The sequence below is a fragment of the Camarhynchus parvulus genome, chromosome 15, assembly GCF_901933205.1.
Source record: "Camarhynchus parvulus chromosome 15, STF_HiC, whole genome shotgun sequence".
In the NCBI taxonomy this organism is placed as follows: Eukaryota; Metazoa; Chordata; class Aves; order Passeriformes; family Thraupidae; genus Camarhynchus; species Camarhynchus parvulus.
In genome coordinates this window covers 8,686,378-8,711,759 of record NC_044585.1, presented here as the reverse complement: position 1 = coordinate 8,711,759, position 25,382 = coordinate 8,686,378, and the positions used below count along the sequence as shown (strand labels likewise).

The window sequence follows — 25,382 nt, the reverse complement described above, 5'->3', positions numbered from 1 at the left end:
GGTGTGTCCAGAGAATTAGGGCAGAGAGTTCCAAATGTGTCAGTTTATGTGTAGCAATTTCAACAGGTGAAAAGAGTCTGGCCAAGGTTCTAGTGAATACTGCATTGCATTTCATTGTTCTGGATTTTCTCTATTTATTCTCCTCCTCCTGAAATATTTCTTCCCTATTTCATGCTCTCTGCTGTAGTTTCTCCTCTCCATCTATTGCTAGCAACCCTTCTGCTCAGTTCTCACTCTGCTCAAGCTATGTCCTGATTTAGAAGGACTCTCAGTATTCTTGGAATATTGTTGAGTGCAGATAGCAACAGGAGCATCAGCCCTGAGCTTCTTTCAGGTCTATCAGTTAAGCCAGCCTGGTTATCTTAGCAGTAAATTGTGCTGTGATTGTCTGGGTCTCTGAAAATTTCAGTTTCCATGCAGTTTGGTACACAAATTGCTATGTGAGGATTCAGTGTGGCCTGTAAACTATTTTGCCTGGGTAAATATCAAATCTGCTGCATGTGTATATGTGTCTTCTTCTGGTTATTTTTAGGATTTGGCAGCTGACTTAAAAGAAAATGTGAAAGGGAAAGGAATGGGAGAGGGAGAGGAGAGGAAAGGAGGGAGGGAGAGGAGGAAAAAGAGAAGGAAAAAGAAAAAGGAAAGGAGTAGGGGAAGGAAAAGAAAGGAAAATGGGGGAGGGCTGATCTTGAACAGGGAAAGGAATTGGAATTTTTTCCATATAGAAAAGGAGGAAGAAATCTAGGAGTGCAAACCTATAGTTTGTTCCTCATTAAGTCTGATTTAACTTGCCCCAAGGTGGGGCATTATAGAGGTGATATTGTTGAAAGTTTGGAATATGGTAGACCAGTTAAAAGCTGTAGAAGTAAATTGCATGACACATGAATCTGGTAAAAAATTTTGTATGGCTTTATTCTTATTGTTGGTTTTGGTTTACAGGGTCTTTTTTTCATCTAGGGGTGGTGTTTTTGTTTGGGTTTTTTTTTTAAGTAAAATTTTGACCTGTGTTTTTAGAAGTTCTATTCTAGTTGTTTATCCACAGGGAGCTATACAGAATTTAATGTGTCCATTTTCATATTGATTTTGTAATTTTCATATTGATTTGTAATTTGTATTGATTTTGATATTGCGCATCCTTCTTAATAATTGCTTGTCCTTTGTTATATGATGTAATGGAAATGAAAGTGTTTAAAAAAATCTCTCTAGTGTTAAGAGTGCCTGTGGAAACTGGGCCTTGGTTGAGGCAAGGAGTGTGTGTGGCAGCTGTGTTTTACCATTACCTTTGATCACAGTGCAGCCCTGTTTGAGGCCATGCTGCATGCAGGCAAAGCAAAGGCCTGGGTTTTACTGATCTTATGAGCTCCTGAATAGGGCTAGAAGGGGAATGACAGAGGAAGAAGAAAGCTTTTGGAAATGAAAAGGAAACCCCGTGAACCCGAGCAGCATTATTGGCTGGATTTGCCTACCAGGGAGCCGCTCAGTTTCTGCCAGGCTAATTTTACTTCAGCTTCTCTCCCTCACACCCCCAACCCCACCTCCCCCTCTCTCCTTCTTTCAGACTTTTTTTGTTTTTGAGGCATGGCTGTAGTAACTCGGTTCTCAGGCTGGGAACCCACTGAGCTGTTGCCATGGTCACTGGGAAGCTCTTGGTGCCATGTGCTTCAAAGGGAACCTTTCCCCTCCTGGAATTCCTGCCTTCCCTCTGCACACAGCACAATGAGGCTCCTTCACTGCTCCAGCAGTGGCACTGTGCTGGAGGAAGGGAGAAGCAGGGTTGCCTGCAGTACTGATTGCCTGCAGCATCCTGGCAGGGCTGGGCAGTTGGAACTGGGTGTTCTTTAGGGTCCCTTCCAGCCCAGACCACTCTGGGATTCTGCGATCCACTGCACCTGCATGTGTCCTGTACTCTCCAATGTGCAGACTCCTGTTCTTCCCCCACCCCAGTAATTTTCAAAGCAAATTACATCTGTCAAGACAGTGAAATACAATGCAGCAATACCACTGTTTTTTTTATTTCAGTACAGGATAGTGAGAAAATGCTGAAGCTTAGTTTAAAAGTAGCACTTTTTCCCTTTCTGTAGGATTGAAAGTCCACAAGAAGGGATTTCATTCTTCTTTCTCTTCCAGAGACTGCTCTTCTGTAGTAATAGGATATATGTATTTGAGGATGTGCATCTGAGTATAACCTAACAAAGACAGGATGTCCCTGCTACTACAGCTTCCTGTTTTCTTCAGATGAAAGAAATCTGTAATATGAGGAAATTCCTGGCAGTTCTTCCAATATCCATTCACTTCTTTTCTAAGAGCTTATTTACAAAAATTTACATAAGTACTAACTAGAAGAATCTCTTGTTTTACCATGTCATCATTATTATTATACTAGTTAGGCTGGGACAGAAATCATCACAACTTGAAAATGCACTTAACAGTTGAACTGTGATTCCTAACTTTTTGTCTAACAAGTTAGTTTAAGTATAAAAATTCCTATAAGGTAATCAAATAAGAATTTATGGGGCTATGTGGGTAGTTTAGTTCCTGAATAAAGAGAGATCTGTTCTAAGACTTGAGAAACAAGAAGGCCTGTGAGGAGTCCATCCTAATCTTTTTCTTTCAGAGTTACTAAAACTAATAAAAAAAGGCAAATTAAACAAAAGCAACTTACACCTTTATATTAATAGCCTAAATTAAGCAACCAGTTATATGTTCAAATTGGTTGCTGACAGTATAAATATACTTTTTGTTTCTTTGTAATTAATAGTTTTATATATAGTTTGGATAGTTTCCTGTAGAAATGGGCATTGAATTTAGGCACACACTCTTCTATGCTAAACTTGTTCAGAAATTAGGACTGAACTATGCCATAGAGTAAGATCTAAAATTAATGAGAGACATGCCTAAAACCACTGGTCAATGTTTCCAAAACTTTGCTTGTTCAGATACTTTCAACTGGTAGTGACAGCTGCAGTAAAGCGGCCTGTGCTGAGTCCTTGCTGCATGCAGTAGGAAATATTGTCACTTCAGGAAACCTCTTCCATCCATTGAAGTAGCTGACATGCTTTTCATGGTACCTGTTCCACAATTTACAGGTCTTTTTTACCTTCTGTTTGTTAGCCTGTGTTTCTTCTTTGCAAACAGCATCCAAAAAGCATTTGTAATTCTTTTTGAGGCAGTAGTCTCAAAAATTAGTTGCAAAATTTAATCAATATGGATGAAAAGTAATAGTATGAGTGATTTTTAAGCTGGTTGGTTTATTTTTTACATCTGAAGGTTTGTGCTGACAGTGTAGAGTCCAATGGAGGTAGGAACAAGTAAGAGGAGGTAGGGTCTACTTTTTGTGATGGCAGTGTGGGCATAAATGTATGTCAGACTGCAGACTGAGAAAGGGTTTTTTGGCAGTATAAACTTAATATTGGTTGTTTTGAACTCCCAGACATTCTGTGTTAAGAAGGAAGTTGTTATGAAGTAGAAGAAAGCTTTTTCAATGAGACTAGACTCCTGTGGCTCTGGACCAGCTTTCAGATCTATATTGCAATGTCAAGCATGCCAGAATCCTGATCAAAACAAAAACTATTGTTTTTATCAACCCCATTGTTCTGTAATGAAAAATGAATATGAGTTTTAATGGGGAAAAATAGCATCCTGGCTAATGTTAAGGATTCAGACCTTCTGAATCAGTCATGTTCTTTGAGAGTCTTCATTAACTTTGCATAAATTTTTTTTATTTCCAAGGTCTGTTGTCTTAGCACTACCTAAAATTAGGGTTTACTGTGAAAAAACGTAGTATATATAATTGTAATCCCTGCCATTTTTGTGTTTTTCCTTACTGTGTTTGTTCTAAAGAATGTATTGAGAAAGAGAAAATGATAATTTTCCCAAAGCACCAAAGAACATCATAAGTACTGTAATATCATAATGATTGTTTCTTGTTATTCTCCACTTCAGCATCATTTATAATCTCCAGTACACCTGAAATGTTAGAATCCATTTTAAACAAGCATAAAACATATTTTAAAATGATATCTGAAGTGATAATGTTATTTGTGCAAGTACTTTTGATGTAATTTATGTTTTGACATTGATTTTTCTTACTTCCCCATTGCTGGCAGTGTGATCAGACCTCTGCACCATATAGACACAGTGATTTTTAGAATTCTAACAAAACTCCAGCATAGATGAGATCAGAAGAGGGGATAATACATGGGTTTTTTCAGGAAGAAGATGGCTTTTCTTAATGGCACACAGAAAAAGACAAGAAGAAAAAAAAAATAGCTTTTTTTGCCAAATGCTCAGTGTATTTCTGCTTCCCGTCTCCTTGCCTGTTCACCCCCACAGACCATACTCCAGCAACAAGTCTATTTTAACAGAGGAAGAAGGGGGTTTGAATGGGAAAGAAAAAAGGAAGAAAGGCTGCAATCTAAGAGCATTAGAGCATTTGGCCACTGCATGAAACAGCAGTGTCATCATTATAACTGAATTCTTGAGTTTATAAGTTCCTTTCTCATGTATTCCCTCTTTAAATCCTCTCATTCCATCTCTGCTTTCCACTCTAATTTCTGCATTCCCTTTGAGGAGAGAAGGGAGAGGTTGAGCACAGGAAAGAGAACTGACAAGCAAGCCAGCTGAAATGTGGGGAGAGGAAAGGTTTGTGCATGGATTGTATGGTGAAAGATGCAGAAGGAAAGAAAAGAACTGGATCAAAGCCAAAGAGGAGAGAGCTCAAAGGAAGGGCCAAACAAGGACTGAATCAGGTTATGCAGTTCAGAAGAAGTAGCTCTGTCAGGTTTTCATTCATGGCTAGTGCTGAGCTCTTTCCATTGGTAACTAGTGCCAGCAATCTGCTACTGTATTATTTGACTAACTTTCTTTCCATGTTGCCTGCACAGTTAGGAAAAGCACCAGCTATTAATGAACAAAGCCCTCTCTCGTGTTTCTCCCTCTGGGCACTCCTGAGATTTGCCATTGTTGGATTGATTACTTTAAATAAAAGTCCACTTTTAGAGTTGAGTCCTTAGCAGTCCCCAGCACCATCTTCACTCCTTTCTAACCAACTGTGGAGCACAGCTGCTTCTCCCTTAAGCTAAAGAAGCAGCTGTTGTTGCACTACATGTGTTACTGGAGTTCAGCTCAGTCAGACCTCCCAGTGAAACTAATGGAAGTCAAGGGCTGAGTAAAGACTAGGGAGCAATTATTTAAGGCATGCTGCACTTACAAATAATAATAATAATATATAAATGATTCATGTCTCCTAAGTTTCTGGCCTCTCATTATTCTATGTGCCTTGTAAGCCTTTCAAACACTGAGAGTTGTTTTTGTTTTACATGCAGAATCCACCTATTTCTCTAACAGGAGAAATGCATAGTGGCAAGAGTTTGAAACAGAAAAGTGAGAGAGCAAGTAAGTGCTGCTGTGTTGGAGTATAGAAATGAGCACAAAAGAACCCTGGCAAGCAGAATCAGATAAATGGACCAGAAAGTGAAGAAAATAAGGAGCAGATATGGAGGCAGGGAATGGAATTATTTAGGACTTCACAGATGAGTGACATGCCTAATTTTGGTGTACTAGGAGACAGAAGGCTTTGAAAGAAATTGGAGAACTTTGGAATGTAACCAGAGCTGCATCATAGGGACTCCAATATTCAGAATAAAAATTGGGCAGATACAATTGACAGTGGTAAAAAGCTGGATCCTGAGAAATTACAGACATAAAGTGGGAATGTTTTGCAATGATTTTCACAGGACTGAAAGGAAGGAAAGAGAAAAAAAATTACACAAATTGTGCTTCATATCCTACCGCTTTGAGATAATTTGCCAGAACATGTTTTTCTGCTCTAAACTTTTTATCTTTTTGATGACCAGGTGATATCTAGAGGTGCGGTTTTGGATAACATGATGATTTAACATTTGTACTGAGTTCAAGGAAATGACTCCAAATGAAACAAGTGATCATACTGTGAACTCAAAATGAGTAGGAAGTGCTTTTTAGTCAGTGGCGGGAGTACTGACTGAGCTACTTAAAATTCTACCAGGTTAGTTTTTGAACATTTGAGTTGGACATATCTGTGACGTGAATTAGGTTATACAGATTAATTATACATTATTAGTATTTGCATTGCTGTGGCCTTAGAACTGTTCAGTAGGGATATAAAACTCTCATAGAGACTACTAAAAATATCACAAGAATGTATGTATTCTAGTGCATTAATTTCTCCATTCTTGGCCCATTGGTGGTTTGTTCAATTGGTAAGCCAAGAGAACACATCACAGACATGTAATTTTTCAAAATGCTCAAATAACTTGGTCCCTTTGGGATAGGAAGATGGGCCTTAGCCCTGAGGATCCAAATAGTGAGCTTTTAAATGGGTGGGGGGGGGAGGAGGCATTTGCAAAGAGCACAGAATCCATAGACGTGAGGTCCATGGATGGTGTTGAAACTCCCAGAGGGTCACTTCAGCTGAGTGTAAAGGTCTAATGAGCCAGTCTGACTGTTTATGGGTTGTGGTTAACCTCTTGCAAGTTAGGATTTCCTGTCGCCAGCAATGAGCTGTGACCACCAGCACCACAGTGTTAATGATGAGGTAGGGGCTGATGAATGGCTGGACTCCAGACAGCAGCCTTCACTGGCAAAGAATCAAGTGGCTAGAGGGAGAAAAACATTGAAGTCTACAAGGGAAATAATGCAATCTCCAGAACCTATAATTCCCATGTTTAAAAAAAGAAAGGGATAAAGAAACTGGCGACAAATTCAAAACAAGTGAAGCTTTTATCTCTGCATTCTGAATAGAAGATTGTTCTTCAGCAAAACTGGCTGTAAAAGCCAGGCCAGTTAAAACAATATGCAGGCTGCTTGCCTCCAAGTAACCAGAAATTGTTGGCTCAGAGTAGCCTGTTCTGAGGAGCCAACCTGCTGGGAGACGTTATCCAAGCAACGGCTTGAATGTAATTCCTCCTGCTGTGGAATGGCTCTTTGGCAAATGAAGACCCTAATTAGAGATGGAAGGGTTTCTATTTTGTTTTTCTTTAATCCTTGCCCCGAGGCCTCTGCAATACAGCCATGTCTCTGCTTGCGTGGAGAGAAGTTTCCAGTTTCCCTTTGTAACAAAAATCCTCCACCTTTTTCATTTTTGTTTTCCCCTTCTTTTTATCTTTTTTTTTCATTTTAAAATATTTTTTTTTTACGGAGTCAACAAACTAACTACAAGGGCCTACCACAGTCTGGGACCTTGAAGCTAAACTAATGCAAGGATAACTGTTTGGAAGAAGGGCCATATCATCCTGTATTAGCCAGCTGTGAACATGGAAAGCTGCTAGCTAACCTGGAATACTGGCCCACCATGCAGATTTTTACTATTCAGCTTATTACCCAAGCTGATTCTAGTAGTAGAGAGGGAGGATCTCAAGAATCAGCAGTATCCTACTGGATTCCAAGGGAATCCCACATGATTTTTTGTTCATTCAGAAAGATTGAAGTACTTCAGTAGGGCTTAGATGCATTTCTGTAGTCTCGGATGCAGATGCTCATCCTTGCCAAAGAGGACAGAACCTCCAGGGCAATGGACTGCAGCACTTTGATATGTGTGGAAGTGAAAATACCTTTGCTTCTTCTCAACTCACCTTGGTATATATCATGTCTAACATACAGTTAGGGATTGCATGCAGGCACTTAATAACCCTGCCAAGAGCACTGCATTTTCTGTCACTACCGAGATAAGGATTTATTGTTTCATCATCTCAGATTATTGTATTATCTCTAAAATGTCCTTGTTCACAGTAGATACCAACCTATTGATGAAGGTCAGCTTCCTGAGGGTGAGGCTAAGCAAGACAGATGATACTAAGCATTCCCCATTAAACTGAGGTTAGGTGGAATTCTTATTAACAATTTTTCAAAGTTTTGCTACTTCTCATGCTAAATACAAGACAGTTCTTATAATTCCTTGTTTTCCCTTTTGATGTACATAAATAGCAGTTTATAATTCTAAAGTTAGAGCACATGCCTACAGGAGGAGCTTCAGTACATTCTTTTTGAACAGCTTGGATACTGCAGGGATGCCTTTTTATAGTGGTCTGCATTAATAGTTTCTTTAATTTACAACTCCTCCAGTGCTCTCTTATATCTCTGTTTTTTATTCTCTCAGCACCACAACATGCTTGCATGTATCTTTACACAATTATCTTAGGTCTGGTTTGTTTTTCTGTCCATGTACTTTCAGTATACCCTCAGTGAAAAGGTTGAGAATTATCTGGATTTGCTGTAGTGGTATTTTATAGCATATGATATAGTACATGCTTAGTACATAATTCCTAAAATATCCTCATCCTGTGACCATTATCTTTCAAAGGTAACTGTATATAGAAGTTCTGGAAAAAGCTTGAAGGGTTAACCATGCATTGTGAATGCAGCCACCCAGTTCTTGCTGAGTGTGCTAGGCTCTCTGTGAATATGTAATCTAGTTCAAGACCCCAGTCCCCTCCTTTGATCTCTCCCAGTGCTCACTCTTCTCTCTGTGCCTTGTCATAGCAACAAGGCTGCTGGGCTGCAGCATGGTGATAGCAGAGCTCAGCCTTTGGGACTGAGTCCCATGACTCTGAAATGGATCTTAAGAGATGTGCAGCCAGCAGGCTTTGCTGTGTTTAGGATTAAAGAAATGTCCTTTTCTTACTGTTTTTACTCAGTCTAGACTCAGAACTGGTAACAGTGCTTCTCCCTAACCCCAGAAAAGAGAGAGACTTTAGTTTTCTTGTTCTTCATTTTAACCATCTGAGAGCCTCTCAGTACTGAGTGGTATGAATCATACTTGTGTGTGTGTGTGTGTATATATATATATATATATATATATATATATATATATATTTGTTGATGTGATTATGTCTGGCATGAGGTGATAGTTTTTTCAAAACTGCAAGTACATAGCTTTTTAAGGTTCCTTTTTTTTATTTACCAAAATATACATTGGTTTTAAATTTTGATGATGCTTTTAAATTTTAAAATGCTGCTTCACACTTTCTATACTTCTTAATTGGTAAGCAACTGTTGTAATGCTGTGTAATTCAAAATCTATAGGGCATGTGTATAAATCGTATCTCGAGGTGCCAGAGAATTTTAGTATTCCAGTCAGGAAGCAGTTTTATGCTGGTGTGATACAGAGGGATTTGACTGTCATGTTTTGATACTCTGCCTTTGTTTTCAGACAGAAATATTCAGACAGCAGTTTCATTATCTCAGAAAAGGTTTGAAATGGCATCCTGTTTATGCTTGGCTTAACTGAGTTTCTGGAATTACCAGGGAATTGTACATTAACAGGTCTGAAGCATCAGTTGGTTAATTTGTAACTTGTGCTGTTTGCAAAGTAAATGGCTGTCCTTTTCTCCTTCCTCCTCTGCCCTGCAGAATTGGCCTGTGGCCTGGCTTGCTAGCTCCAGTGTTGGTTCAAGGGACAAGGTATTTTTTTGTGATTGATTGAACCTGATAGCAGTGTGGGGGGAAGAGAGAGAGGCCTGGATTGTTCAGATGTTGTTTGTATTCTGTGTAGCTCTGAGAGAAACAGGTTTTTGCATTTTCACAGTTGCAAAGAAAAGGTATATTTGCACAGTGCTGTGGGTTTTATGTAGGGTTCTTAATGATGAGCAGGTTTGGATGTTATTGCCTAACTTCATGTGATGCCATTTCTGAAAATATAATTCTGCCATCCATAGAATGGGGGTGCAGTTCATACCCACTGCTTGTTTTAACAGGGTTGTTTAAGGTATTCCTCTCTCCTGAAGAAGTTTAGGGCTTTGAGAGCATCAGGGGCAGAATACATTTCAGCTGACTGGAATGGCAAAGTGGCAGTGGCAACATCTCCTTGTCACAACCTGCAGATTCATCATGCATTTCTGTAAGAACCAGTGGTCTCCTCATCATTAAGACTTCCTGTGTTAGTCCAGACTTAACTGAGGTTTTCTCAAAACTGCAGAAAGTTAAACCCTGATAAGGTAGGCTCCTAATGCTTGTTTCAGCACCAAAGTTGTCCTCTGCTAATATTTAAAAAAAACAAAAAAAAATCAAATGAAGACAAGTCTGCAGAAGTGTCATAGTTTAACCACACAACTACAGCAAACCTCTACTAGAAAAGCCAATATTCTAGAACCTGGTGCAGCATATTCTGTATCATATCTCAGTAATATTGTCTATATCTTTGTGGTTTCAGTTGACATGGAGAAAACGGGTGCAAATCAATTGATATTGGAACAGGCTTTGTTACTTTTGAGCCTGCGCAAGACCACTGAGTTGCTATATCCATCATTTATTTTGGTGAAATATTGCAGATGGAAACCTCGTTCCTTCAGTTGTGTTCCCTAGCAGTCAAGATCATTGAAATCCTTGAACTGCTTTTCCAGAGCAGTAAAACAAGAAACTGCAGCTTTTCATTGAAAATCTTGTTCCTTGGAGTCACAGAGTTTGCAAGTTGCATGTCACTGAGTGTTGCTCATGTGTTACCAGTACACTGGGTGAGAGGCTGACTTCTCTTATTTCAAAGCACCAGAAGACAGCTGATGATAGAATCAGCTATGAAAAACGTTCCACTTAACACTGCTTGCATAATCCCACCCTTTTGTCAGATTAATGGCCGCTGACTCCACCATGTAGAGAGATCTGACAGAGACTGTTGGATCTAACCGATGGGCTGGGAATATTCAGAAAATATGCCTCAAGTTCAATAATTATTAGTTCATAGAGAAACTGAAGGGGAAAAAACCCTCAAAAACTGACAGAGAAAATTCAGGAATTCAGGCTGGGTCAGTTATCAGTTAAATAAGGACATACAAATCAATTTTATTGACTACTGTGTTCAACAGTCTCTGCACTGATTTAGAGTAATACCATATTTTCTGCCCCCAAAACCAAGATGTACTGAAAAAAGGAATGGTAGTAGGAAAAAGCTGTTGTTACACCTGTTAGAGCTGTGCTCTTACCCTTAGTTCTAGCTGCATTTTGCTTTTAGAATCCATAGGACTGTTCTCTATGTACTGTGCCCTCATTTTGGAGGACCAGCTAATAATGCTGACACCCAATGGAATAGTTTGCTAAAAGGAGTTTACTGGCATTTGTACTCGTTATTCCTTAAACCATTGCCCAACCTCCTCTTCCCCAGCTTTGTGAGTTTTTTAACCCAGGGAATAAATCAAACTGCTCATGTAGCATATACCATAATTATAATTAATATTTGTTAACTAGAGTGTACTAAGTTCCAAGGAGATAATACTTAGAGTTGGGTGAACAAATCCAGGAAGAGGGATAGGTAGTTTTTAATGTAAAAACATCTGTGAGAACATCATTTTATATCACCAGGATATGTCTGTGGCTTATACAGGCAGCCAATACTTTTAAAGCATTCTTTTCTCCCTTCGGTCCCAGTATTATCCAGGATGTTAACTTAAAAAAGTTTATTTATAAGTAGTAATCTACCTCTGCCAATAGCCATTTTCAACAAAAAGTACTCTCTTAATAGATGTGTAATGCATTACTATGTTGATGTAAATGGCAGAGCTTGCAGTGCTTAATGAACTTTGATCTCCCCACCTATAGTTTAAGCCTCGGTCTTTCTCTCATCTGTAATTTATTCACTCTCTGAAATCCATTAGATTAAAGTGTCATGTCCTCAGGTGCAAATACTGCTGGATATTGTCAGGGAATTGTAACTCTGGCAAAAAAGTAAACGTAATGAATAAGGCTGATGTTGTTGGTATGATTTTTCTCTTAGAGGGAAACCTTGTTAAGCAGCTTTTCTTATGATGGTTTCTCCACTGTTGCGTTCCAACTGAAACAATATTTGGAATGAAACCATACTAGAAAGCAGAGGGGAGGAGATACTTGCCATGTTCTTATGTGCAAGCGTGCATAGTCTTTCAAGATGTCAGGAAGGAGCTGAACTTTACTGCTTGATTGTTGCTGTCCTACCTGACTTGAGTGAACGAGAGGAACAGTGCACCTGTTTAATAATTATCTGGTCCCTTGGGATGAAAGTTTGCCTCATCAAGGAAGTTGTTACTTCTTTATTGTATTTGCCTGACCCACAGGGAGGTAGTGCAAAGCTCTTAAAATCCTTCTGGTGTTCTTTGAGGTAATAACTTAAAATTCCTCAGGCCTGGAGATGTGGAGAGGTATTTTTCTTGTGCTTCTGTCACATGCAAATCCTCTTATCTTACCTAGATTACAAGGTCTAGTAAATTCTGACAGATTTTAATCTGAGACAGTATTTAATGTGCATTTTATTGGTAACGTCCATTGTTCTATGGTAGCATAAACTCAAGACTCTGAATACAGACATGGACTGGGAGGTTGTTGTCGCTATGAACAAAGTGATCACTTGAATTATGAGAAGCGCAATTACCATTTTTTTGTTTGTTTTCTATTACCCTTTACAAAGGGGAAGAATACTGATACATAGTGATAGTCATTTGTTTTAAGCCACAGAAGACCATCACAGAAAGAAATAGGCCTGGCAAATGAATGGGAATTGAATTGTGGAAATGTCTGATTGTTTGCCACAAGTATTATAAATGTAGACGTATGAGCTTATTTTTCCCTCTCATCCAGCTTGTATTTATTTTTGATGTAGGTTTGGTCACTTGCTTAGAAAAATGATTTGAGGGAGTCTAAATGCTGGCTAGCCCGAAAAGAAAAAATCACGTGCCTATTACAGGCTGGCATTATTTTAAGTGGGACTTAACATTGCTGTGTTATTTTGAGCTGCCCTGATTACTGAGGAGTGGACAGGGTATTTTCAAAGACGTTTTGACTTTAACCATCCTACGGCATTTTCGGGGATGCAGAAGGACCGGCGATGACCCGCAGGTGTTTCAGGTTGCCCGGAGCCCCGGTCACAGGTGCGCTCCGGCCGCCACCTGGGGCTGAGGGCAGGAGGGCAATGCCCAGCGGGCAGAGGTCCTCCCTCCGCAGAGCCCGGTTTTACAGCCGAGCTGGAGGCGGGGGAGGCGGAGGCAGCCGCGCTCTGATCTCTGGCCAGCGGAACCTGGCCCGTCAGGCGGCCCCCAAGCCGCGGGGCCGGAGCCTCGAGCCCGCCGAGAGGGCTGGGCCCAGCTCCCGCTGCGGGCTGTGGGCTCTTTAGCACCTTGTGCAGGAGTGCTCAGCGCTTCAGGCACAGGAAGTTTGGCAGGAGAAAACTTCCAGGCCGGAGCGCCTTTCCCTGGGTATCAGGATTTAAACCCCAGCAAGGAATAAACTCCGGCGCTTCCCCGCGGCCCCGGCCCCTTCCTCTGCCCTCCATGGCCGGGCACAGGCGGCGCTTCTGGCGCGGGGGCGCTGCGGCCGCAGGGGGGCGCTGTGCGCGGCCGCCGGGCCCTCAGGGCCGCGGGCCAGGCGGGCGGGGGAAGGCGGCCGGGACCTCGCAGGGCGCGGGGAAACGAGCCCGGCTTGGCCGCAGTAAAACTAGTGAAACGAACCTCCCTTGGCCTCGGTGAAAGGAGCCCCACACTTGCAGGATGGCCTCGCGGGTCACCCCTATTTGCCATTAAACTCTGCAGCACCATTTTTTTTACGCGGTGCTTTTCCTCTCTTAACACCTGCTGGTGGAAACTCGTTGCTCGTTCAGTGTATGCACCCAATTTAGGAGTTTTTATCAGCGCTGATCTGCAAAATCTATTTTAAAATCTCTTCAGAGATCAAGGGGCCTTGCTTGTTGACTGATCATCGTGAAGAAATAATCTAAATAGCCCGAGCAGTTCAATAAGCGGTGTGTGTCTGTAAGGGGTGCTTCCAGGGAAACCTGCATGAGCCCTCACCTCAGGGCTGCTGCAAGGGAGAATGGGTGCTGGATTCCTTTTAACTCTTCCTCCCCAACAGTTCTTAGTCATTAACCAGGTGTGCCGACTTCAAAGGGGACAAATACCTGGTGGGCTGAGAAAAAGCTCTAATTTGGGAGTTGGTTTCCTTCATGTGCTGTCTGATGGGCCTTTTTGATTTAAAATAAAATATGGGACTACAGCAAAGCAAGTGACCTTTATGTATTCAAACCAACTTCTCTGTATTGGCCAACATTTTTCCAGGAAACTGCTGAGTAATGTTTCATAATTTATTACTTTTATTGGTTTTTCTTATATCTCAATATAAATTCAAGTTCTGGTAGTCTCTGTGGAGGGCCAGTGCCTTCTTGTTTAGTACTGTGGTGGTGATAGCTGTCATTGCTTGGAGAAATAATTTCTTATATTCTGTGTCCATAAAGGCAATAGGATTTTGAAAAGTTCCTGGGGATGTCTGCTTTGTGGGGCCATTGAGCAACATTTGAACAGTGCGTACAGAGACACAGTGGCGAAACAGGATAAAACCCCTGTGTTAGCCTTGTTTCCTCTATCCCAGAGGATTTCAATATCTTCTAATGCCTTCTCTGTATACACTTGGTAACTCCAGGTTTGGACTGTATTTGATGAAAAGCCGTGCACTTATGTAGCTCTGATCAGCATAGGAGACGTATGCAACAGTTCTGACCTCTGATGGTCAGAAAAAGCAGTATTCTCTGAGGCACATTTTGAGATTGTGATATCCTAGTTTGTGAGAATGACACCGAAAAAGTATAAAGAATCCTGTCCACCTTAATTTTCTGTACTAGTGAGCTTGTCTCCACCCCAAGTCATAGGGAAGATGATTTTTAATGGCACTTCCAAGAAAAATGGAGGGAAACAAACATAATTTAAAAAGTCTTTAGAGGATCTAAATCTCATTTGAATTCCTTTAAAAGGTTGTTGAAAGGGGTATTTGGGAAGGAAGGAGCAGAGACACTGTAGAAGCTGTAGTGAAGTTTAACTACATTCCATGCTGGTTCAGGAACTCCTGTTTGTAATTGTCCTGTCATTTGTTTTAACTACACAGAAACAAAAAAATGTTAAGTTTTCTATCTGGAGGCGAGGAAAGGGAGTAATTTTTGAGTTAAGAAGTTATCTTTTGGGGTGGGACTGAGGATGCTGTCTTTCTTATTGCAGGCAAAACGAGCAGTACAGCGAGGAGCCACAGCGGTCATCTTTGATGTTTCTGAAAACCCAGATGCCATTGATCAGGTATGCAGCAATGCCAGGCAGGAAGCAATGCCGGTGTTGGGAACCTGGCAGAAACTGAAAACTTTGGGGAGTCAGATTTTTCTTCTAGCTTTTGCTAGAATCCAGAATTCAGGTCTGGGATTACAGTTTTGAAAGAGGATGGAGGGAATTTTTTTGTGGCCCATTATCTAATCAAGGAGGTTTTCTTTGCCCAGCTTTGTGTACAAAACACAGGATGTTTGGCCTATCCAGCCTGTGATCAATAGTGTTGTTGAACAGCTGCTGTTTCTGAGATTGTGAAACAACTTTCAAACCTGATTCTAAACAAGTTTCTTTTAAAAGCTTATAACCATTTCTTTCTCATTTACAGCTGATGATTTCTGCCTATGTATTTTGTGGACAAGCAGGGTTTTTCTTCTTTTTCCAAGTCTTGTTATAACTTTCGTCTTTTTATTTGAAGTGGGTGAGGTAATAGCCCTATGAAAGGCTTTAGCATACTTCAGCTAATTTTGGGTTATTTCAGTGAAGAAACATAAGCACAAAAATAGTCTGCATTTGGTTTGGTTCTGTTTTGTCTTGAAACAAAACTGCTGTTTCTGTTACAGCAGAAACAAGTGGACCTGAAGGTTTTTAAGTGCAGCTTGTATTTCTTGGGGGAAAAGAGAGATCATTAATGTTTGCATTAAAGAAGCTGGCTTTAATTCTGAAATCTGTTGGACAAAGGAATGCAGAAGATCCTGTGCAATGGATGCTTTGAGTACTGTGGTCTGCATATGCATCAAAGTTTCAGCCTTGATCTTGAAAATATTCACAGGGATATTTTTTCCCCCTTCTCTATGCAGCAAAAATCTCCTTACAAAGATGCGATCTGTCATTTTCTATTTTTTACCTCTGTGTTACAGCTTCTGGTTACTTTCAGCCACCCTGCTCTGGACTTGGGAAGCTGAGTTACTGTCTCTTGCTCTTTTCCTGCTAACAACAAAAGCTTTCCTTGCTTGGTAATAAATAATAAACAATAAACCGGGTGCATCTGTCCTGAAGAGCTGGGAAACTAATCTAGTGGATGTTTGAATATTTTGGGTGTACCAATAAAATGGAAGAAGGTTAGTGGCCTAGAGCAGTAGCTGACACAGTGAGTAGGCTCTGTTAGATTAAAGAGCAAGTAGCCTGTGGAAACACTGGCAAACAGGAATGGAATGAATGGATGTAGCTTTCATACTCTAAAGTTACAGTTACTGCATTGGCTCTGTTCTCATGCTGCTCTGGATGCTTGTTTTAATGGATTTTGATTCTCATCTAAAGTCTTCAGAACCTTTGACATTGGGGTGCTAAGTAATTTGTCTTTAAAATAAATACATTTTGGCACTCATAATGGAATTGTGGAAAACAATGACAGATAACAGTGGAGGGAAAACTGACATGAGGTAATCTGGAGTATCTTTGGTTCAAATGGAAATATCCTAAGACACTGAGGGGAGCTGTTTAGGAAGTTTTCTCATGTATGCTTGCTACCAAGCACTAGAACAAATAAGGGAGATTGCTTTGAAAAGGAGGAGTGGAGTATAATGAAAGGCAGTCCCTCTTGCCAGTCAGTGAACAGAAATTGGAGGCAGGCCTGACTGGAAGAATTGTCCTCAGATAATTTGGTAGATGCCAAATGAAAGGACTTTGCCTAAATGGGTTTTATTCTCATTGACCTGAGTATCTTCTACTGTAAATTAAGAATGAAACTTTTCTTTTTAGAAATGCCCTCTGAAGTCTGACTTGTTTCTTAGTTTTACTTTTGCATATTTGAAGAGGAGTAACAGCACCCAGAGCAGCATGGTTAGCAAGAGTCTGACAATGTGCAAAAATGACTGAGGAACTGGGAGAATTCTCTCTTGAGCAAGAAATCATGAGAGTGTATCTGGGAGTGGAAGGACAGTGATTGGGTTTGGCCCTAGGCCTGCAAGGCTTGTAGACACATAGGATCCCTGGATACTGCAGCTAGTTTTCAGCTCATCACAAGACACCTGCCTTAAAAGTTGTTTGATCAGTGTTCTCAGAAAATCTGTCAAATACTAGGAAGAATCAATTTTTAAAAGTCTCAATGAAATCTATTATCATCATCTGGTCAGTTTTAGTGGAGTCCTTTAATCAGGATGATGGACCAGTCAGCTGGTAATTTCTACATGGTTTAGCCAGAACTAACAGGTAGCTATCAACAACGCAGATCTGTTAATCTCAGCCATAAGATATTCTTGTTCTATTTGCTCCCATTCCTGTCATCTCATTCCTTTCCCCTGTACCATTTCCATCTGTTTGTCAGTGCATTGCTTGTTTTCTGTCCACCAGCCTCTGCACTCATATTTTGCTTGTCAGTCAGAATAAGCTATATGAATTTATTGTGTTGTTGATGTTTTTTAACAGAACAATCCTCTTGTGTAGTTCTAACTCTCTCTGCTGTATAATTTAGCAGATTGTTGTTCTGCATTTGTTGGCTAAAGAAGTTGCACATTCTCCACACTTGAAGGTTTTCAATATCTGACTGGGTAAAGCTGTGAGCAGCCTGATTTGATGTCATAGTTGACCCTGCCTTGACCATGAGGTTGGGCTCATGACATGCCTTCCCACACACATTATTTTCTGATCCTATGATTTGGCCTTTTTGACAAAACATAGCTGGACCTGGAAGGAAGTTTCAGGGTGAATTATGTGGTCTACTCAAATGCTTTAGTCTTTGAGGCCCCCCATCCTGCAATCAGTAAGTCTCATCATTGCTAGAACTCAAGTTACTTTGAATGAGTTTTTGGAATTAAACATCAGAAATTACTAACTTAACTTGGGTAGGTACAAAGAGCCTGAAAGACAGGACTCTGATATGAGATGGTTCAGAAAGCTGAAGAAATTTCTATGTGAATAATGTTGAAATTGAAAGATTGATAAGACGTAGCAGGGACAATTTTTTTTGAATGTGCAGAGTATCATTCTTCTTCATTGTGACTTTTAACATTACAGTATTAATATCTGCCCTGATATATGATGCAGCTAAGTTAAAGAGGCTGTTCAGAGGTAGCATCTGCTTGTCCTTAATCTTAAAAAAAATCATAAATAATAATAAAAAAAAGGCAGCATAAGTCAAACGTTTAATTCAGGTTTAATTCTGTGGGATACTTAATTAAAGGTCTATGATAGAAGAGAACAAAAGTGTTGGAAATCAATTCCATGTTCATACTCCTTAACCATTCTCTGCATTGTCCATAAGGAAGGTGTTTTTCCTGAAACATGCCTTTTGAGAGGACTATTTCTTTTTTGTTCTAGCTGAACCAGGGCTCAGAGGACCCTCTGAAGAGACCAGTGGTGTATGTGAAAGGTGCTGATGCTGTCAAGCTAATGAACATAGTTAACAAGCAGAAAGTGGCACGGGCCAGGATTCAGCATCGCCCCCCACGGGTGAGACTTTCAGATCCTTTCTCTGGGTATCACAGTGCTGCTGTCACTGCAGGCAGGGCTTGCTCCCTGCACTGGGGGTGAAGATGTTCTGATGCTCCCTGTGTGCATTTAATACATGTGAAATTCTGTTGACCTAAATAAACTGAGCACTGTGGACAAGCAGCTGGACCTGGTGTAAGTATAGAATCCACAATGTGGCATCTACTGTCTTTCAAAAGGATACTTTTGAGTATAGAAATGGCTAAAAAATCCACACAGTAGAGGTTTTCCTTTCTCTTAGTTATTGCACACTCCTGAGGGTTCAGGAGTTTTGTAAGGCGGTTTGTCCTGTGTTAACTAATAATGCTGTGTAATATTTTAAACATAGATTAATTATGAGATCATCTGATATTTGTAATTGTAATATAAAATAGTTTTTCTAGCTTTTTTTTCCCTAACACTCTCTACATATAGTTTACAGAAGGACAAAACTAAAGGTCATCAATATCCCAATTACCACTTTGGTTTTTTTGTTTTTCGTCTCAATGGAATCCTTCTGATGAGAAGTGAGCCATTTTTTGAAAATTCAGATGTTGATTTTTCAGTCACTTACATGCATGAGCAACTCAATAAGCTATAAAAATTAGTTTTGGTGTGATGCACTCAGTTAAAAAAACTGTATTTTGCAGTTCAGAGATTGTAAACCTGACATCTCATGCTTGGCATTCTGTGTATTCCATTCACTTGCAGTGGCACACAAAACACAGGTTTTGTCTCACAGAATGCCAGTTAATGAACAGAACAATGTGTACCATGACTTCTGCCATTCTGTTCTGACTGTGTACATTCAGCAATGGCCCCTGAGAAATTATAAGAGAAAGAAACATCAGCTTTGAGTATGATCTAAAGGAAGGAATAATAATACCTTTGTTTTAATTTTTAAGCAACCCACGGAGTACTTTGACATGGGAATTTTTCTGGCCTTCTTTGTGGTTGTGTCTCTTGTTTGCCTCATTCTTCTTGTCAAGATCAAACTGAAACAGCGACGTAGTCAGGTAAGAGCAGTAATGGGAATTCACCAAATGCTGAAAGTTCGCTTCTCTTAGTTTGTCCTAAAATGTGCTTTGCAACTTTTGGAAATGCAGGCCACTGACTTACAATTGCCATCTTGGTGGCTCTGTGGTTTTGTCCTTGTGTGTAGGCCTTTGGAAGAATTTGGAAATATCTTAAAAGGAGATTTACATTGACCCATGATGTTTGTTCAGTTAAATCCTGGAATGAAAACAGTACAGAAGCAGTCCACTTAGGCACTGGGAAGAAAGAACATTTCTGGTTGCTCACAGGTTATCAGTAGCACTGGTATACTTCTAAATGAGTCCAGACTCTTGCTGCTGTATTGTGGAGAGGATCAAAAATAAATCACAAATCTTTTCAATAGGATAACATCTGTTGAAGTGGGAGAGGTTTTCAAGGTAAAAAGTTTGGTTAGGAGAAATTCCAGGTGACATACTTAGAATTTGTCCTGGAGGAAATTATACAGCTAATTTATAATATTTCATTTTAATCCCTTTCTCAAGTATTGCTCCAGGTAATAATATGATGGTAACAGTATATTGGGGCATTACAATCAGTACTGACATATAAAAAAAAGTTCCTGGCCATGCTTTATATGTTGGCTTGAATAGTTGCTGCCTATTAGTTGAGCAGTTGCAGCGTATCCCATTTGTCAGCACCTTCATCCAGTTCTAATTCAGAGTAGTTTATCATTCTCACTTCTGCATGTGGCATACATTCTTTTCCATGAGGCTTCTGATCTGAATTCCAATTAACCTTCTCTCTGTTTAATTTAAGAAATTATACATCACTTGGGCCTGACATGATCTGTAAGATATGTTATGGTGGTGTTTCTCTGCTATTACACTCTAGTCCCTTACACAGCAGCATTGGCTTTTTTTTTCTTTTTTCTTTTCTTTTTTTTTTTTTTTTTTGTTTCTTCTCATGTAGAATTCCATGAACAGGCTTGCAGTGCAAGCACTGGAGAAAATGGAGACCAGGAAGTTTAAGTCCAAAAGTAAGGGACACCGAGAAAGTAACTGTGGAGCACTGGATACACTCAGTAGCAGCTCCACCTCTGACTGTGCCATCTGCTTGGAGAAGTACATTGATGGGGAGGTAAAGGATGAAAGGTTTCTTCACCCTGGGCTGGGAATGTAGGTGGTTTTAGCACTCTGGTACATGGCTGGCTGTTGGGGACATTCTGTGCTGAGGTGGTGCCACTTCTCACTTGATCACGCTGAGCAGCCAGAGTGGCCTCAGCTGCATCCTGCAGCTCTAAATTACCCATGCTGCAGAGCGAGAGGCGAGGGATCCCATTTGCAAGTTGCTACCTTCACTGTTCTTGCATTTCTGAAGAACAAATCACAAAGAGGGCAGGGTTGCCTCAGCAGCTGGTTCTCTGGGTATTTTTGACAAGTCATGCACTGAGGTGATGATGTGTGCAAGCTCTGTTGGAGGTAAGGAATATCCTTAGGGTTTTGCTTTTTCAAGATTTGATGGCACCCTGTCTTAAAAATGTCAAGTACACAGTGCTGCTGGGAAACCAGAGGAGGAGAAGGAAGAGAGGTCAAAACATTCAGGAACAGGTTTTTGACTCCTCAGTTACAGTCACTGTATTGATGTCAGGGCTTGCTGTCCATGACAGTTCAACCCAGAGGAAGCAACAAAAGGGTGAAATAGAAAATGGGTTCCTTAAAATAAATAAAATAGAGGCAGTCAATATTTATAGCTATCAACTTCCATTAGAAAGATCATGTGAGGACATTTTATTTTGAAATTATTCATAAAAGAGTCATAAATTTTAAGGCAATAGAAAGTAGCAGCTGCATATTTGAGTGCTGCAAGGTGCAAATAGAAAGTTTAATGGAATTAGTTGATGGGAAATTATTCAGAGTAGCAAGGATGAAGGTAGACAAGGACTTCAAAAGGGCTGTACAAACTGACTGCAAAGGAAATTCAAGCATGAACTTCAGCTTGAAGTGATAGACACAGGGAAGAGCTTCACATATATCAGAGATGGGTTGGGAGCTGAGCATTGCTATTCACAAACAAGATCTTGATGCTTTAGATAGCTTTGTGAAAGCAAATTGGTGGCAGTTTATCTGCTTTGTGGCAGTTAGAAAGGTAAATCAGATTCTAGAAATGAGATGGGAAAGTCTAGAGAGCTGAACAGAAAACATAAATTACACTACAGTGTAAGTTTAGTCATGTTCTCACTTTGAGTACTGTGTACTTCTGACCTCACCTCACAGAAGATATGGAATGAAAAGGAAGGTGCTTCAGGAAAGGGTAGTCATAAAATAGTCAAACATTTTGAATGGTTTCTGTAAAAAACCCTGAATGATTGAGTGGGCAAGGACTCTTTTGACCCAGATTGCTTGGGGACAGGGGAATACAGGGGAATAAAGTTGTGTGATGTTTCTCAGGAGGTAGTAGCCCCATGGAACTCCTTGTCAAAGCATGTTAGAAATTGAAAACTAAGCTCATGGGGAGACATGAGCAGTACTTGGAAGAAAGATTTGTTGCAGGTTTCTGAGATATCCATCAGGCTCAGGAGCTGAAGGATAAGAGTCCTGGGCAAGGGAAAAAGTATCATATACACTGTTGGTTTTGCTTTGACCTGAGTGTTTTCCATTGTGAATAATTGTAGGAAGGGTACATCATTACTCTTGATTTCTTTTTTTTTAAGTTCATTGAATATAGTAAGGAAAACTTTAATGATGGCCTTCTTAAAGGTGTTGGGTCATAGGGACATAGTACAAAAAGTGTCCTAAAGAAATGTCCTATATCTGCATGGAGTCCTAAGGTGCCTGCAGACTATTCTTTTAGAGACAGCTGAGCACTACCTGTTGTGCTTTTGGCTGTCTTGATGCCATTTTTTTTCCTTCTTAGCACTTCAAGACTAGAAATTGCTCCATTTAATAGCCAGGTTGAAAAAACTAGAAACAAGCTGTGAAAAATTCACTTGTTCGGAAGAAGTAGATTTTCATGGTGCTTCATGTGTTCCTGTAGGAACTGCGTGTCATTCCCTGCACTCACCGATTCCACAAGAAATGTGTGGATCCTTGGCTGCTGCAGCACCACACCTGCCCTCACTGCCGCCACAACATCATAGGTAAGTGCTGCACTGTGCACGCTCTGGTGTCTTGTTTATTCCAGACAGCTGAAAAGATGAAATAAAAAGTGTGCCTGTTTGTGAATCTCCGTGGAGCTCTCAGTCCTTATTGTAACATAGCCCTGGAAATATAGTTCTCAGAGAACCGCTGAGTGCCCCTGGCATAACCTTGGGAGGGGAATGATGCCCAGCTGAGGGCAGTGTTGGGTTGTGTGCAAGGACACATGGAGAAAAGGGATATGTTTTCCCTTGAGAATTACAAAGAAAACAATGTATGGGCTTTTATTTTTCCATGGTGTTGTAACTTGGAACGTGGTTTCCCTTACTTGCCCTCTTCCTGCTTTCATTTCCTCTGTCTTAAGAAAGTTTTCTGGCGCTGCACATTTATGTAAAAATGCATAAAGTGAAAATTTGAGCAATGACTTCCAGCCTCTCTCAGCCTCTGCAAGATGTAAGCAAAAGATTTTGTGTATATGAGAACAGTATCTGAAATAAATTCACTTCTTTTGCTTTTTAAGCAAATACATTTGGGTGTTTCAAAGTTTTCCAGACATGCTTTTGACTTTTGTTTTGCTTTTATTTCCTTCCGTGTAAAAATTGGTGCATAATGTAATGACATGGAAAACAAAATGTGCTTTCCTGCATAAAGTAATTTTATTCCCTTCTAGTTCTACTTCTCCATTCTTCTTTCTCTCATTCAGAACAGAAGAAGGGGAATGCAGCTCCAATCTGTCTGGAATCCATCAATGCAGCACGCAGCAGGCAGCAGAGGGTGATTCTGCCTGTCCATTACCCAGGCCGAGTGCACAGAGCCAGCCAGATCACAGCGTATCCCACTCGGACCAGCATGGACCCCCATGGGAACCCCATCACCCTGCTGACAGTGGAGAGACATGGAGAGCAGAGCCTCTACCAAGCCCCTTCCCCAGCCTACATCCGCAGTTATCAGCCCATTCATTTGGACCATGCTTTAAACACCCATCACTGCAGCCTGGAGCACAGGGCTTACTCTCCAGCTCACAACTTCCGAAGGCCCAAGTTTGGTGGACGCAACTTTTCCAAAGCGGCGTGCTTTTCCCGATACGAGACCATGTATCAGCACTACTACTTCCAAGGCCTTAGTTACCCTGAGCAGGATGGACAGCTTCCAGCTGGCATTGCCTCAAAGGGTCCTTCCCGTGCCTTTCAGCCTGGTAGCAGCGTGCTTTTCCCTCCTGTGGTACACGTTATGCCCTCGTCCCGCTTGGAGAGCGGCAGTACCTCCAGCTTTAGCTGCTATCACGGTCACCGCTCGGTGTGCAGCGGGTATTTGGCCGACTGCCCTGGCAGTGACAGCAGCAGCAGCAGTTCTGGTCAGTGCCACTGCTCCTCCAGTGATTCCATGGTTGACTGCACTGAGGTCAGTAACCAGGGGGTTTACGGGAGCTGCTCCACGTTCCGCAGCTCTCTGAGCAGTGACTATGACCCCTACGTGTACCGCAGCAGGAGCCCTTGCCGAGTGGGTGAGGTTGGTGGTGCAAACAGGGGGGCAATTGTGCTCTTGGAGGGCCCCCACCAGGACGAGCTCCCAGCTCACAGTCATGGCCTGGTGGGTGCTGACTGCCGGCCCGTGCCAGCTTCTTCCTCAGGGGACCAACTGTCTAATTGCAGCATGGATATGAACTATAGCAGTAATTCCTCACTAGAGCACAGGGATCCAAATGGCACTACCTCAGAGGGAGGACCTGAGGCCACTGCTGGTGCTGCCTTGGATGTTAAAAGGAACTGGAAGAATCCAGAGATAGCAGGGTCGATTTCGGAGCAGGCGTGCGCGTGCTGCTTTGAATTCCAGCACTCTGCCCTGGAGCCCAGCAGTGGAACAGCTGACTGTAGTGCACTCTTCCTTAGCTCTCCACTGTGGGGGACGTGTGGCCAAGGAATTGAACCGCAGTCAGGGAACACCCCAGGCTTGTACAGTATTAACTCAGACCACTTACATAGGACAGATGGGGTAAAATATGAGGGGTTGCCCTGCTGCTTCTATGAAGAGAAGCAGGTAGCCTGTAGTAGCAACAGTGGCAGTGGAGGTGGTGGCTGCTATACAGAAGACTATGCAGTGAATGTGCAGTACACGCTTCCTGATGACACCTTGCCAAACTGCTGTAAGGGTGTATGTGATCTGGGTCAACGCATTCCCATCATTCCTGAAGACAGAGACTGTGAGCTGATCCTACCACCAGAGCACCAAGGGACCCACATAGGAGGCTGTAGCTCCTGGGATGGAACACCTGAGCTAGACACTTACCTGCACTGTCAAGGTGTTGGAGAGGTACAGGTGGAGAGGGAGGTGTGCTATGAGGCAACGTCATTCCTGCAGCAAAACTACTCTCAGGAGGAGGAAACTGGAATGCCCTTTCCCAGTCCCACTCTGAACTCCCAGAAGCTTATGATGACCACAAAGGCCACAGGTAACATATGTGCTTTTTTTGATTACTTACTAACTTTCTGTGTTATTGTATGAAATGCTGCCAGCTACCTAGGTACCTGCAGCCATAAAGGTTACTTCATCCTTCACATAAGAGCAGGTTATTGACTAACCATTTGCCCCAAAGTATTATTCCCTGGTTACCTGTGCTCATTTGGTCATAGCCAGAGGAGGAGAAGATGATAACTTACTAATTAACCCTGTGAAAGCTTTCATGCTCATCCTTTGTGGGGAGGGGGCCCCATTAGAGTTCCCACAGCAAGGGACACTGTGCTGGTCATGGCAGCTATGGTGAGTTGCCTAAACA

At 41.4% G+C, this 25,382-nt stretch overlaps 1 protein-coding gene across 2 annotated transcripts in view; it reads left to right on the top strand.

Moving 5' to 3' along the window:
- ZNRF3 (zinc and ring finger 3) overlaps window positions 1–25,382 on the top strand; it is a 66,264-nt gene that overhangs the window by 37,122 nt on the left and 3,760 nt on the right. Inside the window, exons 3-8 of one of the 2 annotated variants that reach the window (XM_030959227.1) lie at window positions 14,976–15,050; window positions 18,330–18,461; window positions 19,385–19,495; window positions 20,445–20,612; window positions 22,509–22,611; window positions 23,313–25,058. In XM_030959227.1, coding sequence (XP_030815087.1) covers window positions 14,976–15,050; window positions 18,330–18,461; window positions 19,385–19,495; window positions 20,445–20,612; window positions 22,509–22,611; window positions 23,313–25,058 — 2,335 coding nt within the window. The remainder of the gene's footprint in view (window positions 1–14,975; window positions 15,051–18,329; window positions 18,462–19,384; window positions 19,496–20,444; window positions 20,613–22,508; window positions 22,612–23,312; window positions 25,059–25,382) is intronic. The other variant, XM_030959229.1, reaches the window with a different exon arrangement.